The 14,343-nt window shown below is 43.8% G+C and overlaps 1 protein-coding gene across 2 annotated transcripts in view; it reads right to left on the bottom strand.

The window, feature by feature from the left end:
- The window catches only part of rnf123 (ring finger protein 123), a 257,414-nt gene that overhangs the window by 175,454 nt on the left and 67,617 nt on the right, over nt 1-14,343 (bottom strand). For both annotated transcript variants that reach the window (XM_029692856.1, XM_029692857.1), the window contains exons 24-27: nt 6,923-7,006; nt 5,906-6,013; nt 3,264-3,441; nt 2,360-2,434 (exon numbers count right to left, since the gene is read on the bottom strand). In XM_029692856.1, coding sequence (XP_029548716.1) covers nt 2,360-2,434; nt 3,264-3,441; nt 5,906-6,013; nt 6,923-7,006 — 445 coding nt within the window. The remainder of the gene's footprint in view (nt 1-2,359; nt 2,435-3,263; nt 3,442-5,905; nt 6,014-6,922; nt 7,007-14,343) is intronic.

Raw genomic sequence — 14,343 nt, 5'->3', positions numbered from 1 at the left:
AAATTGATTTGCATTTTAATGAGGGAAATAAGTATTTGACAACTCTGCAAAACATGACTTAGTACTTGGTGGCAAAACCCTTGTTGGCAATCACAGAGGTCAGACGTTTCTTGTAGTTGGCCACCAGGTTTGCACACATCTCAGGAGGGATTTTGTCCCACTCCTCTTTGCAGATCTTCTCCAAGTCATTAAGGTTTCGAGGCTGACGTTTGGCAACTCGAACCTTCAGCTCCCTCCACAGATTTTCTATGAGATTAAGGTCTGGAGACTGGCTAGGCCACTCCAGGACCTTAATGTGCTTCTTCTTGAGCCACTCCTTTGTTGCCTTGGCCGTGTGTTTTGGGTCATTGTCATGCTGGAAGACCCATCCACAACCCATTTTCAATGCCCTGGCTGAGGGAAGGAGGTTCTCACCCAAGATTTGACGGTACATTGCCCCGTCCATCGTCCCTTTGATGCGGTGAAGTTGTCCTGTCCCCTTAGCAGAAAAACACCCCCAAAGCATAATGTTTCCACCTCCATGTTTGACGGTGGGGGATAGTGTTCTTGGGGTCATAGGCAGCATTCCTCCTCCTCCAAACACGGCGAGTTGAGTTGATGCCAAAGAGCTCCATTTTGGTCTCATCTGACCACAACACTTTCACCCACTTGTCCTCTGAATCATTCAGATGTTCATTGGCAAACTTCAGACGGGCATGTATATGTGCTTTCTTGAGCAGGGGGACCTTGTGGGCGCTGCAGGATTTCAGTCCTTCACGGCGTAGTATGTTACCAATTGTTTTCTTGGTGACTATGGTCCCAGCTGCCTTGAGATCATTGACAAGATACTCCCGTGTAGTTATGGGCTGATTCCTCACCGTTCTCATGATCATTGCAACTCCACGAGGTGAGATCTTGCATGGAGCCCCAGGCCGAGGGAGATTGACAGTTCTTTTGTCTTTCTTCCATTTGCGAATAATCACACCAACTGTTGTCATCTCACCAAGCTGCTTGGCGATGGTCTTGTAGCCCATTCCAGCCTTGTGTAGGTCTACAATCTTGTCCCTGACATCCTTGGAGAGCTCTTTGGTCTTGGCCATGGTGGAGAGTTTGAAATCTGATTGATTGATTGCTTCTGTGGACAGGTGTCTTTTATACAGGTAACAAACTGAGATTAGGAGCACTCCCTTTAAGAGTGTGCTCCTAATCTCAGCTCGTTACCTGTATAAAAGGTAACAAACTGAGATTAGGAGCACTCCCTTTAAGAGTGTGCTCCTAATCTCAGCTCGTTACCTGTATAAAAGACACCTGGGAGCCAGAAATCTTTCTGATTGAGAGGGGGTCAAATACTTATTTCCCTCATTAAAATGCAAATCAATTTATAACATTTTTTACGTGTTTTTCTGGATTTTTTTGTTGTTATTCTGTCTCTCACTGTTCAAATAAATCTACAATTAAAATTATAGACTGATCCTTTCTTTGTCAGTGGGCAAACGTACAAAATCAGCAGGGGATCAAATACTTTTTTCCCCTCACTGTATGTGTGGGAACCATAGGGCTAGGGTTCAAAAGCACTGCACTACGTAGGGAATAGGGTGCCATTTGGCATGCAACCAGGGTGACTAATTCACATTGCTGCTCTACAGATGAATGTGTCTACTACAGTATGTAGTTGGAGGGATTCCTCTTAAACCAGTTAGCTAATAAACAGGACCTACAGTATGCTAATACTGGCTAATAAACAGGACCTACAGTATGCTAATACTGGCTAATAAACAGGCCCTACAGTATGCTAATACTGGCTAATAAACAGGACCTACAGTATGCTAATACTGGCTAATAAACAGGACCTACAGTATGCTAATACTGGCTAATAAACAGGACCTACAGTATGCTAATACAAGCTAATAAACAGGAACTACAGTATGCTAATACTGGCTAATAAACAGGACCTACAGTATGCTAATACTAGCTAATAAACAGGACCTACAGTATGCTAATACTGGCTAATAAACAGGAACTACAGTATGCTAATACTAGCTAATAAACAGGAACTACAGTATGCTAATACTAGCTAATAAACAGAAATAAAGAAGGCTTTAGGTGAGGCGCTGACTAACGGAAGACAAACTATACAGATGAAAACCAGAACACACTCTTCTTAACCCTCCTTGTTGTGCATTGATAAATAGGGTCAGGAATTGTGACGAGAGCAGGGAAAACTCCAGGGCTAAGTAACTCAGAACCCAGAGTTCTTCATGGTCAGGTCGATTCTCTTCAGTAACGTGTTCAGGTATAAATCCAGGCCCCTACTAGTAAATGCCAGTGATGCATAATGTGGTTTATAATAGGATGGCTATCTGTAACTGCTTCCACTCACCTGTTCCAACGATGCGCGGGTCAGCAAAGTGCTTAGCAAGAATAGCAGCGAGTTGAGTGAGGGTGTCCTCGTAGCCTGGGGAAAAGACGACAGTCAACAAACATCTCTCCTGGTTGTTGTATTTCTGCATGCTCTTTAGGGCTCTAAACCAGGTTGCTGTATTTCTGCATGCTCTTTAGGGCTCTAAGCCGGGTTGCTGTATTTCTGCATGCTCTTTAGGGCTCTAAGCCGGGTTGCTGTATTTCTGCGTGCTCTTTAGGGCTCTAAGCCGGGTTGCTGTATTTCTGCGTGCTCTTTAGGGCTCTAAGCCGGGTTGCTGTATTTCTGCGTGCTCTTTAGGGCTCTAAGCCGGGTTGCTGTATTTCTGCATGCTCTTTAGGGCTCTAAGCCGGGTTGCTGTATTTCTGCATGCTCTTTAGGGCTCTAAGCCGGGTTGCTGTATTTCTGCATGCTCTTTAGGGCTCTAAGCCGGGTTGTTGTATTTCTGCGTGCTCTTTAGGGCTCTAAGCCGGGTTGCTGTACTTCTGAATGCTCTTTAGGGTTCCTGTACAAGCATTTCTTGATAATTGCAGATGCGAAAATGGCTATAAATTAATATGATGAATAAATAAATAGTGACTGTGTCAACAGGCAGGAGGGGATATTTCCAGCACGAGATCAACAACCTTTAATGTGTATGCAAATTCCGTTATCACAACAAAACTACCTAAAAAGGGTCTACAAGACGACGAAGAAAACCGAGCAGTTAAATTCCCAAACCAACTACAAAAGTCATGGAATATAATCGAACAGAGCTGCAGCCTTAGTGTGTTGCGGTCACCTGACAAAGTAGATGTTCATGGCCACAAAACACAGCCTTAAAAGCAGGCAGGCAGGCAGGGGGGGGGGGCGGACGGGCGGTTACCTGGCAGTTGGTCCATGCAGTTGGAGGGGCTGAAGTAGTTCTTGAGAGAGCTATAGCTGTTCATGGCCACGTTGAGGTAGAACTCTGGGGTGAAGGCGAACAACGTTCCTGTGTTGTCAGCGTGCTGGATGGTGAGTATACACACCCTCAGTAGCCAGTACACATCCAGCATCTTATCCTGGAATAACACACAGAGAGGTGTTTTAAATAATCTTCTGGAATAACACACAGAGGTATTTTAAATCATCTTCTGGAATAACACACAGAGAGGTGTTTTAAATCATCTTCTGGAATAACACACAGAGAGGTGTTTTAAATCATCTTCTGGAATAACACACAGAGAGATGTTTTAAATCATCTTCTGGAATAACACACAGAGAGGTGTTTTAAATCATCTTCTGGAATAACACACAGAGAGGTGTTTTAAATCATCTTCTGGAATAAAACACAGAGAGGTGTTTTAAATCATCTTCTGGAATAACACACAGAGAGATGTTTTAAATCATCTTCTGGAATAACACACAGAGAGGTGTTTTAAATCATCTTCTGGAATAACACTCTCTTTCCTACCTGACAGTAGATGTGCAGGGTACCCTCTCCTTCCTACCTGACAGTAGATGTGCAGGCTACCCTCTGTTTCCTACCTGACAGTAGATGTGCAGGCTACCCTCTGTTTCCTACCTGACAGTAGATGTGCTGGCTACCCTCTCTTTCCTACCTGACAGTAGATGTGCAGGCTACCCTCTCTTTCCTACCTGACAGTAGATGTGCAGGCTACCCTCTCTTTCCTACCTGACAGTAGATGTGCAGGCTACCCTCTCTTTCCTACCTGACAGTAGATGTGCAGGCTACCCTCTCCTTCCTACCTGACAGTAGATGTGCAGGCTACCCTCTGTTTCCTACCTGACAGTAGATGTGCTGGCTACCCTCTCTTTCCTACCTGACAGTAGATGTGCAGGCTACCCTCTCTTTCCTACCTGACAGTAGATGTGCAGGGTACCCTCTCTTTCCTACCTGACAGTAGATGTGCAGGCTACCCTCTCCTTCCTACCTGACAGTAGATGTGCAGGCTACCCTCTCCTTCCTACCTGACAGTAGATGTGCAGGCTACCCTCTCTTTCCTACCTGACAGTAGATGTGCAGGCTACCCTCTCTTTCCTACCTGACAGTAGATGTGCAGGCTACCCTCTCTTTCCTACCTGACAGTAGATGTGCAGGCTACCCTCTCTTTCCTACCTGACAGTAGATGTGCAGGCTACCCTCTCTTTCCTACCTGACAGTAGATGTGCAGGCTACCCTCTCCTTCCTACCTGACAGTAGATGTGCAGGCTACCCTCTGTTTCCTACCTGACAGTAGATGTGCAGGCTACCCTCTGTTTCCTACCTGACAGTAGATGTGCAGGCTACCCTCTCTTTCCTACCTGACAGTAGATGTGCAGGCTACCCTCTGTTTCCTACCTGACAGTAGATGTGCAGGCTACCCTCTCCTTCCTACCTGACAGTAGATGTGCAGGCTACCCTCTCTTTCCTACCTGACAGTAGATGTGCAGGCTACCCTCTGTATCCTACCTGACAGTAGATGTGCAGGCTACCCTCTCTTTCCTACCTGACAGTAGATGTGCAGGCTACCCTCTCTTTCCTACCTGACAGTAGATGTGCAGGCTACCCTCTCCTTCCTACCTGACAGTAGATGTGCAGGCTACCCTCTCCTTCCTACCTGACAGTAGATGTGCAGGCTACCCTCTGTTTCCTACCTGACAGTAGATGTGCAGGCTACCCTCTGTTTCCTACCTGACAGTATATGTGCTGGCTACCCTCTCTTTCCTACCTGACAGTAGATGTGCAGGCTACCCTCTCTTTCCTACCTGACAGTAGATGTGCAGGCTACCCTCTCTTTCCTACCTGACAGTAGATGTGCAGGCTACCCTCTGTTTCCTACCTGACAGTAGATGTGCAGGCTACCCTCTCTTTCCTACCTGACAGTAGATGTGCAGGCTACCCTCTCCTTCCTACCTGACAGTAGATGTGCAGGCTACCCTCTGTTTCCTACCTGACAGTAGATGTGCAGGCTACCCTCTCCTTCCTACCTGACAGTAGATGTGCAGGCTACCCTCTGTTTCCTACCTGACAGTAGATGTGCTGGCTACCCTCTCTTTCCTACCTGACAGTAGATGTGCAGGCTACCCTCTCTTTCCTACCTGACAGTAGATGTGCAGGCTACCCTCTCCTTCCTACCTGACAGTAGATGTGCAGGCTACCCTCTGTTTCCTACCTGACAGTAGATGTGCAGGCTACCCTCTCTTTCCTACCTGACAGTAGATGTGCAGGCTACCCTCTCTTTCCTACCTGACAGTAGATGTGCAGGCTACCCTCTCTTTCCTACCTGACAGTAGATGTGCAGGCTACCCTCTGTATCCTACCTGACAGTAGATGTGCAGGCTACCCTCTCTTTCCTACCTGACAGTAGATGTGCAGGCTACCCTCTCTTTCCTACCTGACAGTAGATGTGCAGGCTACCCTCTGTTTCCTACCTGACAGTAGATGTGCAGGCTACCCTCTCTTTCCTACCTGACAGTAGATGTGCAGGCTACCCTCTGTATCCTACCTGACAGTAGATGTGCAGGCTACCCTCTGTATCCTACCTTACAGTAGATGGTAGCGTTGATCCAGGCCAGTCTCCTACTGAGGTGATTCAGCTTCTCAGCAAATACCTTCTGACTCTTCTGCAGCTCCTCCAAGATGTCTGGTCTCTAACATGGACAAGAAAGGGTGTAACACAAAGACATGCCTAATAAAAAAAAAAGGACAAATATTTATTCAACTTCGATAGCGCTGTTTCGTCGCAGAAAGCATTTCTATTAAACAAGACTGTTCATTCAGACCGTTAACGTACACATAAAGCCAGCCCTAACCACCGGTCATGTTTCCTACTAAGAGAAAAATATCACAGAACGTTTAAATAGAAAAACACACTGGCACACTGGTGTCAATAGATCGTGACTATCAGACTGAACATAATAGAAAATAACATTACACTAACACAACTATTAGGTTATACAATAATATAAATGGTTTTGTGTAATTTATACTACCATTATACAGTACCTACTGCATTAAAACATAGTAGATAGTATTAGCAGTACTATTAAGTACTACATTATATACTGCAATAGACTTTACTGACTATGATTAAGACCCAGTGTTTTTTGGTTGATCATGTCACACACCTTGAATTTTAACCTCGATTTAAAGCCTTTTTCAGAAATGACAAATACACCAAAAATGAAGTTTACTGTGGCAAAACACATGACCCTAACTATGATACATAACAGATTGATAACACGGACAGTGTATTTAGTCTGCTGGGCCCAGATTGATAACACGGACAGTGTATTTAGTCTGCTGGGCCCAGATTGATAACACGGACAGTGTATTTAGTCTGCTGGGGCAACGTGCTCTTCTCCTCTGTGTCCCTCAGAACAACAGCATATTCATGGACGATTATACTATTAAACTATTATACTTAACAGTTAGATAAATTGATGATAATAGGTAGTATATTTGTATTCTTCTGGTTGGGCAGTGTGCCATCTCGATGATACTAAACATACTGATAAAAGCTCTATAAACAGATATAACAGTGAGTGGTGTGTATTTACTCTTGCTGGGCAGCGTGCGATCTTCTCCTCTGTGTCCTTCAGAGCCACAGCGTATTCATGGACGTCATCTGACACCACCACCATCTGTAGGGAAAGGTGTGGTACACAGCTTAGTGACATATACAGTCGGCAGGGTAGCCTAGTGGCAGGGTAGCCTAGTGGCAGGGTAGCCTAGTGGCAGGGTAGCCTAGTGGCAGGGTAGCCTAGTGGCAGGGTAGCCTAGTGGCAGGGTAGCCTAGTGGTTAGAGCGTTGGACTAGTAACCGAAAGGTTGCAAGATCGAATCCCCGAGCTGACAAGGTACAAATCTGTCGTTCTGCCCCTGAACAAGGCAGTTAACCCACTGTTCCTAGGCCGTCATTGAAAATAAGAATTTGTTCTTAACTGACTTGCCTAGTTAAATAAAAGGTAAAATAAATGCAGTAGCAGTACACAGCTTAGTGACATATACAGTAGCAGTACACAGCTTAGTGACATAGCAGTACACAGCTTAGTGACATATACAGTAGCAGTACACAGCTTAGTGACATATACAGTAGCAGTACACAGCTTAGTGACATATACAGTAGCAGTACACAGCTTAGTGACATACACAGTACACAGCTTAGTGACATATACAGTAGCAGTACACAGCTTAGTGACATATACAGTAGCAGTACACAGCTTAGTGACATAGCAGTACACAGCTTAGTGACATAGCAGTACACAGCTTAGTGACATATACAGTAGCAGTACACAGCTTAGTGACATATACAGTAGCAGTACACAGCTTAGTGACATAGCAGTACACAGCTTAGTGACATATACAGTAGCAGTACACAGCTTAGTGACATATACAGTAGCAGTACACAGCTTAGTGACATATACAGTAGCAGTACACAGCTTAGTGACAAATACAGCAGCAGTACACAGCTTAGTGACATATACAGTAGCAGTACACAGCTTAGTGACATATACAGTAGCAGTACACAGCTTAGTGACATATACAGTACACAGCTTAGTGACATATACAGTAGCAGTACACAGCTTAGTGACATAGCAGTACACAGCTTAGTGACATAGCAGTACACAGCTTAGTGACATAGCAGTACACAGCTTAGTGACATATACAGTAGCAGTACACAGCTTAGTGACATATACAGTAGCAGTACACAGCTTAGTGACATATACAGTAGCAGTACACAGCTTAGTGACATACAGCAGCAGTACACAGCTTAGTGACATATACAGTACACAGCTTAGTGACGTAACAGTACACAGCTTAGTGACACATACAGCAGCAGTACACAGCTTAGTGACATATACAGTAGCAGTACACAGCTTAGTGACATAGCAGTACACAGCTTAGTGACACATACAGCAGCAGTACACAGCTTAGTGACATATACAGTAGCAGTACACAGCTTAGTGACATAGCAGTACACAGCTTAGTGACATATACAGCAGCAGTACACAGCTTAGTGACATATACAGCAGCAGTACACAGCTTAGTGACATATACAGTAGCAGTACACAGCTTAGTGACATATACAGTAGCAGTACACAGCTTAGTGACATATACAGTAGCAGTACACAGCTTAGTGACATACAGTAGCAGTACACAGCTTAGTGACATATACAGTAGCAGTACACAGCTTAGTGACATAGCAGTACACAGCTTAGTGACATATACAGCAGCAGTACACAGCTTAGTGACATATACAGCAGCAGTACACAGCTTAGTGACATATACAGTAGCAGTACACAGCTTAGTGACATAGCAGTACACAGCTTAGTGACATATACAGCAGCAGTACACAGCTTAGTGACATATACAGCAGCAGTACACAGCTTAGTGACATATACAGTAGCAGTACACAGCTTAGTGACATATACAGTAGCAGTACACAGCTTAGTGACATATACAGTAGTAGTACACAGCTTAGTGACATATACAGTAGCAGTACACAGCTTAGTGACATATACAGTAGCAGTACACAGCTTAGTGACATAGCAGTACACAGCTTAGTGACATATACAGCAGCAGTACACAGCTTAGTGACATATACAGCAGCAGTACACAGCTTAGTGACATATACAGTAGCAGTACACAGCTTAGTGACATAGCAGTACACAGCTTAGTGACATACAGCAGCAGTACACAGCTTAGTGACATATACAGTAGCAGTACACAGCTTAGTGACATATACAGCAGCAGTACACAGCTTAGTGACATATACAGCAGCAGTACACAGCTTAGTGACATATACAGTAGCAGTACACAGCTTAGTGACATATACAGTAGCAGTACACAGCTTAGTGACATATACAGTAGCAGTACACAGCTTAGTGACATATACAGTACACAGCTGAGTGACATATACAGTAGCAGTACACAGCTTAGTGACATATACAGCAGCAGTACACAGCTTAGTGACATATACAGCAGCAGTACACAGCTTAGTGACATATACAGTAGCAGTACACAGGTTAGTGACATATACAGTAGCAGTACACAGCTTAGTGACATATACAGTAGCAGTACACAGCTTAGTGACATAGCAGTACACAGCTTAGTGACATATACAGCAGCAGTACACAGCTTAGTAACATAGCAGTACACAGCTTAGTGACATATACAGCAGCAGTACACAGCTTAGTAACATAGCAGTACACAGCTTAGTGACATATACAGCAGCAGTACACAGCTTAGTGACATATACAGCAGCAGTACACAGCTTAGTAACATAGCAGTACACAGCTTAGTAACATATACAGCAGCAGTACACAGCTTAGTAACATAGCAGTACACAGCTTAGTGACATATACAGCAGCAGTACACAGCTTAGTGACATATACAGCAGCAGTACACAGCTTAGTGACATATACAGCAGCAGTACACAGCTTAGTGACATAGCAGTACACAGCTTAGTGACATACAGCAGCAGTACACAGCTTAGTGACATATACAGCAGCAGTACACAGCTTAGTGACATATACAGCAGCAGTACACAGCTTAGTGACATATACAGCAGCAGTACACAGCTTAGTGACATATACAGCAGCAGTACACAGCTTAGTGACATATACAGTAGCAGTACACAGCTTAGTGACATAGCAGTACACAGCTTAGTGACATACAGCAGCAGTACACAGCTTAGTGACATACAGCAGCAGTACACAGCTTAGTGACATATACAGTAGCAGTACACAGCTTAGTGACATATACAGCAGCAGTACACAGCTTAGTGACATATACAGCAGCAGTACACAGCTTAGTGACATATACAGCAGCAGTACACAGCTTAGTGACATATACAGTAGCAGTACACAGCTCAGTGACATATACAGCGCATTCGGAAAGTATTCAGAACCCTTCATGTTTTCCACATTTTGTTACGTTACAGCCTTACATTATAAAATGGATTCCCCCTCAATCTACACACAATACCCCATAACGAGAAAGCAAAAACAGGTTTCAATTTTTTTTTGTAATGCACTACAAAAAAATAATAAAAATAAATAAGTTATCAGAGCTTTTACTCAGTACTTTGTTGAAGCACCTTTGACAGCGATTAGAGCCTCGAGTCTTCCTGGGTATGATGCTGCAAGCTTGGCACACCTGTATTTATTTAATTCATTTTAGAATAAGGCCGTAACCTAACAAAATGTTGAAAAAGGGAAGGGGTCTGAATACTTTCCAAATGCACCGTACATTCACATCGACACAGTTAGGTGAATTCTTCTTAATCATCATAATAGTACAGAACAGGAAATAGACATTACATATTCACTGTTTATCTATTTATTATTGTATTCATATTATTTATTATTGTAGTATTTATTTACTTTTATTTCATACTTTTAAAAATATTAATCATTATATAAGTTTCAGATCATGCGTGCAAATACAGCTCAAATATATCATTTCTATAAAGCCAATCAAATAATCCTCACATTGAAAACTCCAGGCTAAATAAAGCACACCTCAAATACTGTCAAGTGTTTTGTGAAAGTATTTGACATTTATATTTGACTCCAGTCTGGTGCTGTAGTCAACTCCTCTAACCTCCTCTAACTGTGTCATGTCATTCATGTCCGCAGGATATTCCTACAGGGATGAAGACTACAGTTAATATTCAAATACAAAGTAGAAGTCAACCAGACTAGATACAGGCTACAACAGGCAGCACAATTCTGATATTTTGACACTAATTGTTTTTCTGACCAATCAAAATCATATATTTTGAACCGCCCCCTCAAGATTCTGAGCGTGCCTGGCAGGCTTGGACCTGCAAAGCCAGAGCCCCCTGATGGGAGAGCATAATATACAAGGACATTCTCCAAGCTGCTAATGAGAACCTTGACGACCTTGTGCCTAGCCGGTGGGGATTCTGGTCCCGTGCCCCCCACCCAGGCAGTGGGAATGCTGGCAACACTAGCTGCAGTAACCCATGGGGAGGGGGTCAGTGCTGGCAACACTAGCTGCAGTAACCCATGGGGAGGGGGTCAGTGCTGGCAACACTAGCTGCAGTAACCCATGGGGAGGGGGTCAGTGCTGGCAACACTAGCTGCAGTAACCCATGGGGAGGGGGTCAGCGCTGGCAACACTAGCTGCAGTAACCCATGGGGAGGGGGTCAGCGCTGGCAACACTAGCTGCAGTAACCCATGGGGAGGGGGTCAGTGCTGGCAACACTAGCTGCAGTAACCCATGGGGAGGGGGTCAGTGCTGGCAACACTAGCTGCAGTAACCCATGGGGAGGGGGTCAGCGCTGGCAACACTAGCTGCAGTAACCCATGGGGAGGGGGTCAGCGCTGGCAACACTAGCTGCAGTAACCCATGGGGAGGGGGTCAGTGCTGGCAACACTAGCTGCAGTAACCCATGGGGAGGGGGTCAGCGCTGGCAACACTAGCTGCAGTAACCCATGGGGAGGGGGTCACACTCGGACATTCAGAGGGGGCATATTATTGTGGCCTTGGTGGAACAAAATCAAAGGTCTGACTGCATAGAGATGCTTGGGAATAAGGTCTCTACGGGGGACCATGTTGTGGGTGTTTCAGGGGAAGGGGGTATATCTGACCTCCAGCACGTGACAAGGGTTAATCAAATCTCCCCATTTCTGCTCATTTTTTTTGCTCAGTTTTGCAGGCCTTCTCATACAGCTGCACCTGTACACGCATTTGTAAATCAAGACCTTTCTTGAGTTGAGCTCTGGGATGGTGCAACTGTTGAGAATCTATGGTTGCTGTGGGGGGAAAGGGTTGAGTGTGTGTGCATGTGTGAATGGCTGTGTATCCCACAACTGTTGCGAGGGAGTCAAAGATGTTAGGGACAATATAGGATGGATCACAATAATTGTTTGCTAAAATAAAAATAATTGTTTGCAATAATAATAATTTTCCATTATGTAATTTCGATAATGGCGAGAGGTAAAAATCCTTTGCATAAACTGCCTACATTACTCCAAATATGAATTGCTAATTATGGAAAATAAGATAAACAGGATTTTTAAAATATATATATTTTTTAATGGCTATATACAGTTGAAGTCGGAAGTTTACATACACTAAGTTGACTGTGCCTTTAAACAGCTTGGAAAATTCCGGAAAATGATGTCATGGCTTTAGAAGCTTCTGATAGGCTAATTGACATAATTTGAGTCAATTGGAGGTGTACCTGTGGATGTATTTCAAGGACTACCTTCAAACTCAGTGCCTCTTTGCTTGACATCATGGAAAAATCAAAAGAAATCAGCCAAGACCTCAGAAAATAAATGGTAGACCGCCACAAGTCTAGTTCATCCTTGGGAGCAATTTCCAAATGCCTGAAGGTACCACGTTCATCTGTACAAACAATAGAACTCAAGTATAAACATCATGGGACCACGCAGCCGTCATACCGCTCAGAGAGGAGACGCGTTCTGTCTCCTAGAGATGAACGTACTTTGGTGCGAAAAGTGCAAATCAATATTTGAACAACAGCAAAGGACCTTGTGAAGATGCTGGAGTAAAGAGGTACAAAAGTATCTATATCCACAGTAAAACGAGTCCTATATCGATATAACTTGAAAGGCCGCTCAGCAAGGAAGAAGCCACTGCTCCAAAACTGCCATAATAAAGCCAGACTACAGTTTGCAACTGAACATGTTTGGAGGAAAAAGGGGGAAGCTTGCAAGCTGAAGAACACCATCCCAACCGTGAAGCACGGGGGTGGCAGCATCATGTTGTGGAGGTGCTTTGATGCAGGAGAGACTGGTGCACTTCACAAAATAGATGGCATCATGAGGAAAGTAAATTCTAAAGACATCAATCAGGATGTTAAAGCTGGCTCGCAAATGGGTCTTCCAAATGGACAATGACCCCAAGCATACTACCAAATTTGGCTTAAGGACAACAAAGTCAAGGTATTGAAGTGGCATCACAAAGCCCTGCCCCCATCCTACAGAAAATTTGTGGGCAAAACTGAAAAAGCGTGTGCGAGCATGGAGGCCTACAAACCTGACTCAGTTACACAAGCTCTGTCAGGAGGAATGGGCCAAAATTCACCCAACTTATTGTGGGAAGCTTGTGGAAGGCTACTCGAAACGTTTGACCCAAGTTAAACAATTTAAAAGGCAATGCTTCTGACCCACTGGGAATGTGATGAAAGAAATAAAAGCTGAAATAAATCTATCATTCTCTCTACTATTATTCTGACGTTTCACATTCTTAAAATGAAGTGGTGATCCTAACTGACCTAAGACAGGGAATTTTTACTAGGATCAAATGTCAGGAAATGTGAAAAACTGAGTTTAAATGTCTTTGGCTAAGGGGTATGTAAACTTCCCACTTCAACTGTATATATAGATTTTTACACACTTTTTTTTGAATATACCTTTATTATTCTCCGCCACCCTCCCCTAATAAACTAACACTTAGGCTTACATTTACATTTACATTTTAGTCATTTATCAGACGCTCTTATCCAGAGCGACTTACAGTAGTGAATGCATACATTTCATTTCATGCATTTTTTTGTACTGGCCCCCCGTGGGAATCGAACCCACAACCCTGGCGTTGCACACACCATGCTGGCATTGCAAACACCATGAACTACTAACTGAGCCACAGGGAAGGCCTTCAGTTTATGCAGTTGAAGTCGGAAGTTTACATACATCTACAGGTAAACCTCAAATGATGTCAATTAGCCTATCAGAAGCTTCTGAAGCCATGACATCATTTTCTGGAATTTTCCAAGCTGTTTAAAGGCACAGTCAACTTAGTGTATGTAAACTTCTGACCCACTGGAATTGTGATACAGTGAATTATAAGTGAAATAATCGGTTTGTAAACAATTGTTGGAAAAATGACTTGTGTCCTGCACAAAGTAGATGTCCTAACCGACTTGCCAAAACTATAGTTTGTAAACAAGAAATTTGAGGAGTGGTTGAAAAACGAGTTA

This window comes from Salmo trutta, chromosome 16, assembly GCF_901001165.1.
Source record: "Salmo trutta chromosome 16, fSalTru1.1, whole genome shotgun sequence".
Taxonomy (NCBI): Eukaryota; Metazoa; Chordata; class Actinopteri; order Salmoniformes; family Salmonidae; genus Salmo; species Salmo trutta.
This window is presented reverse-complemented; position numbering and strand designations above follow the sequence as displayed.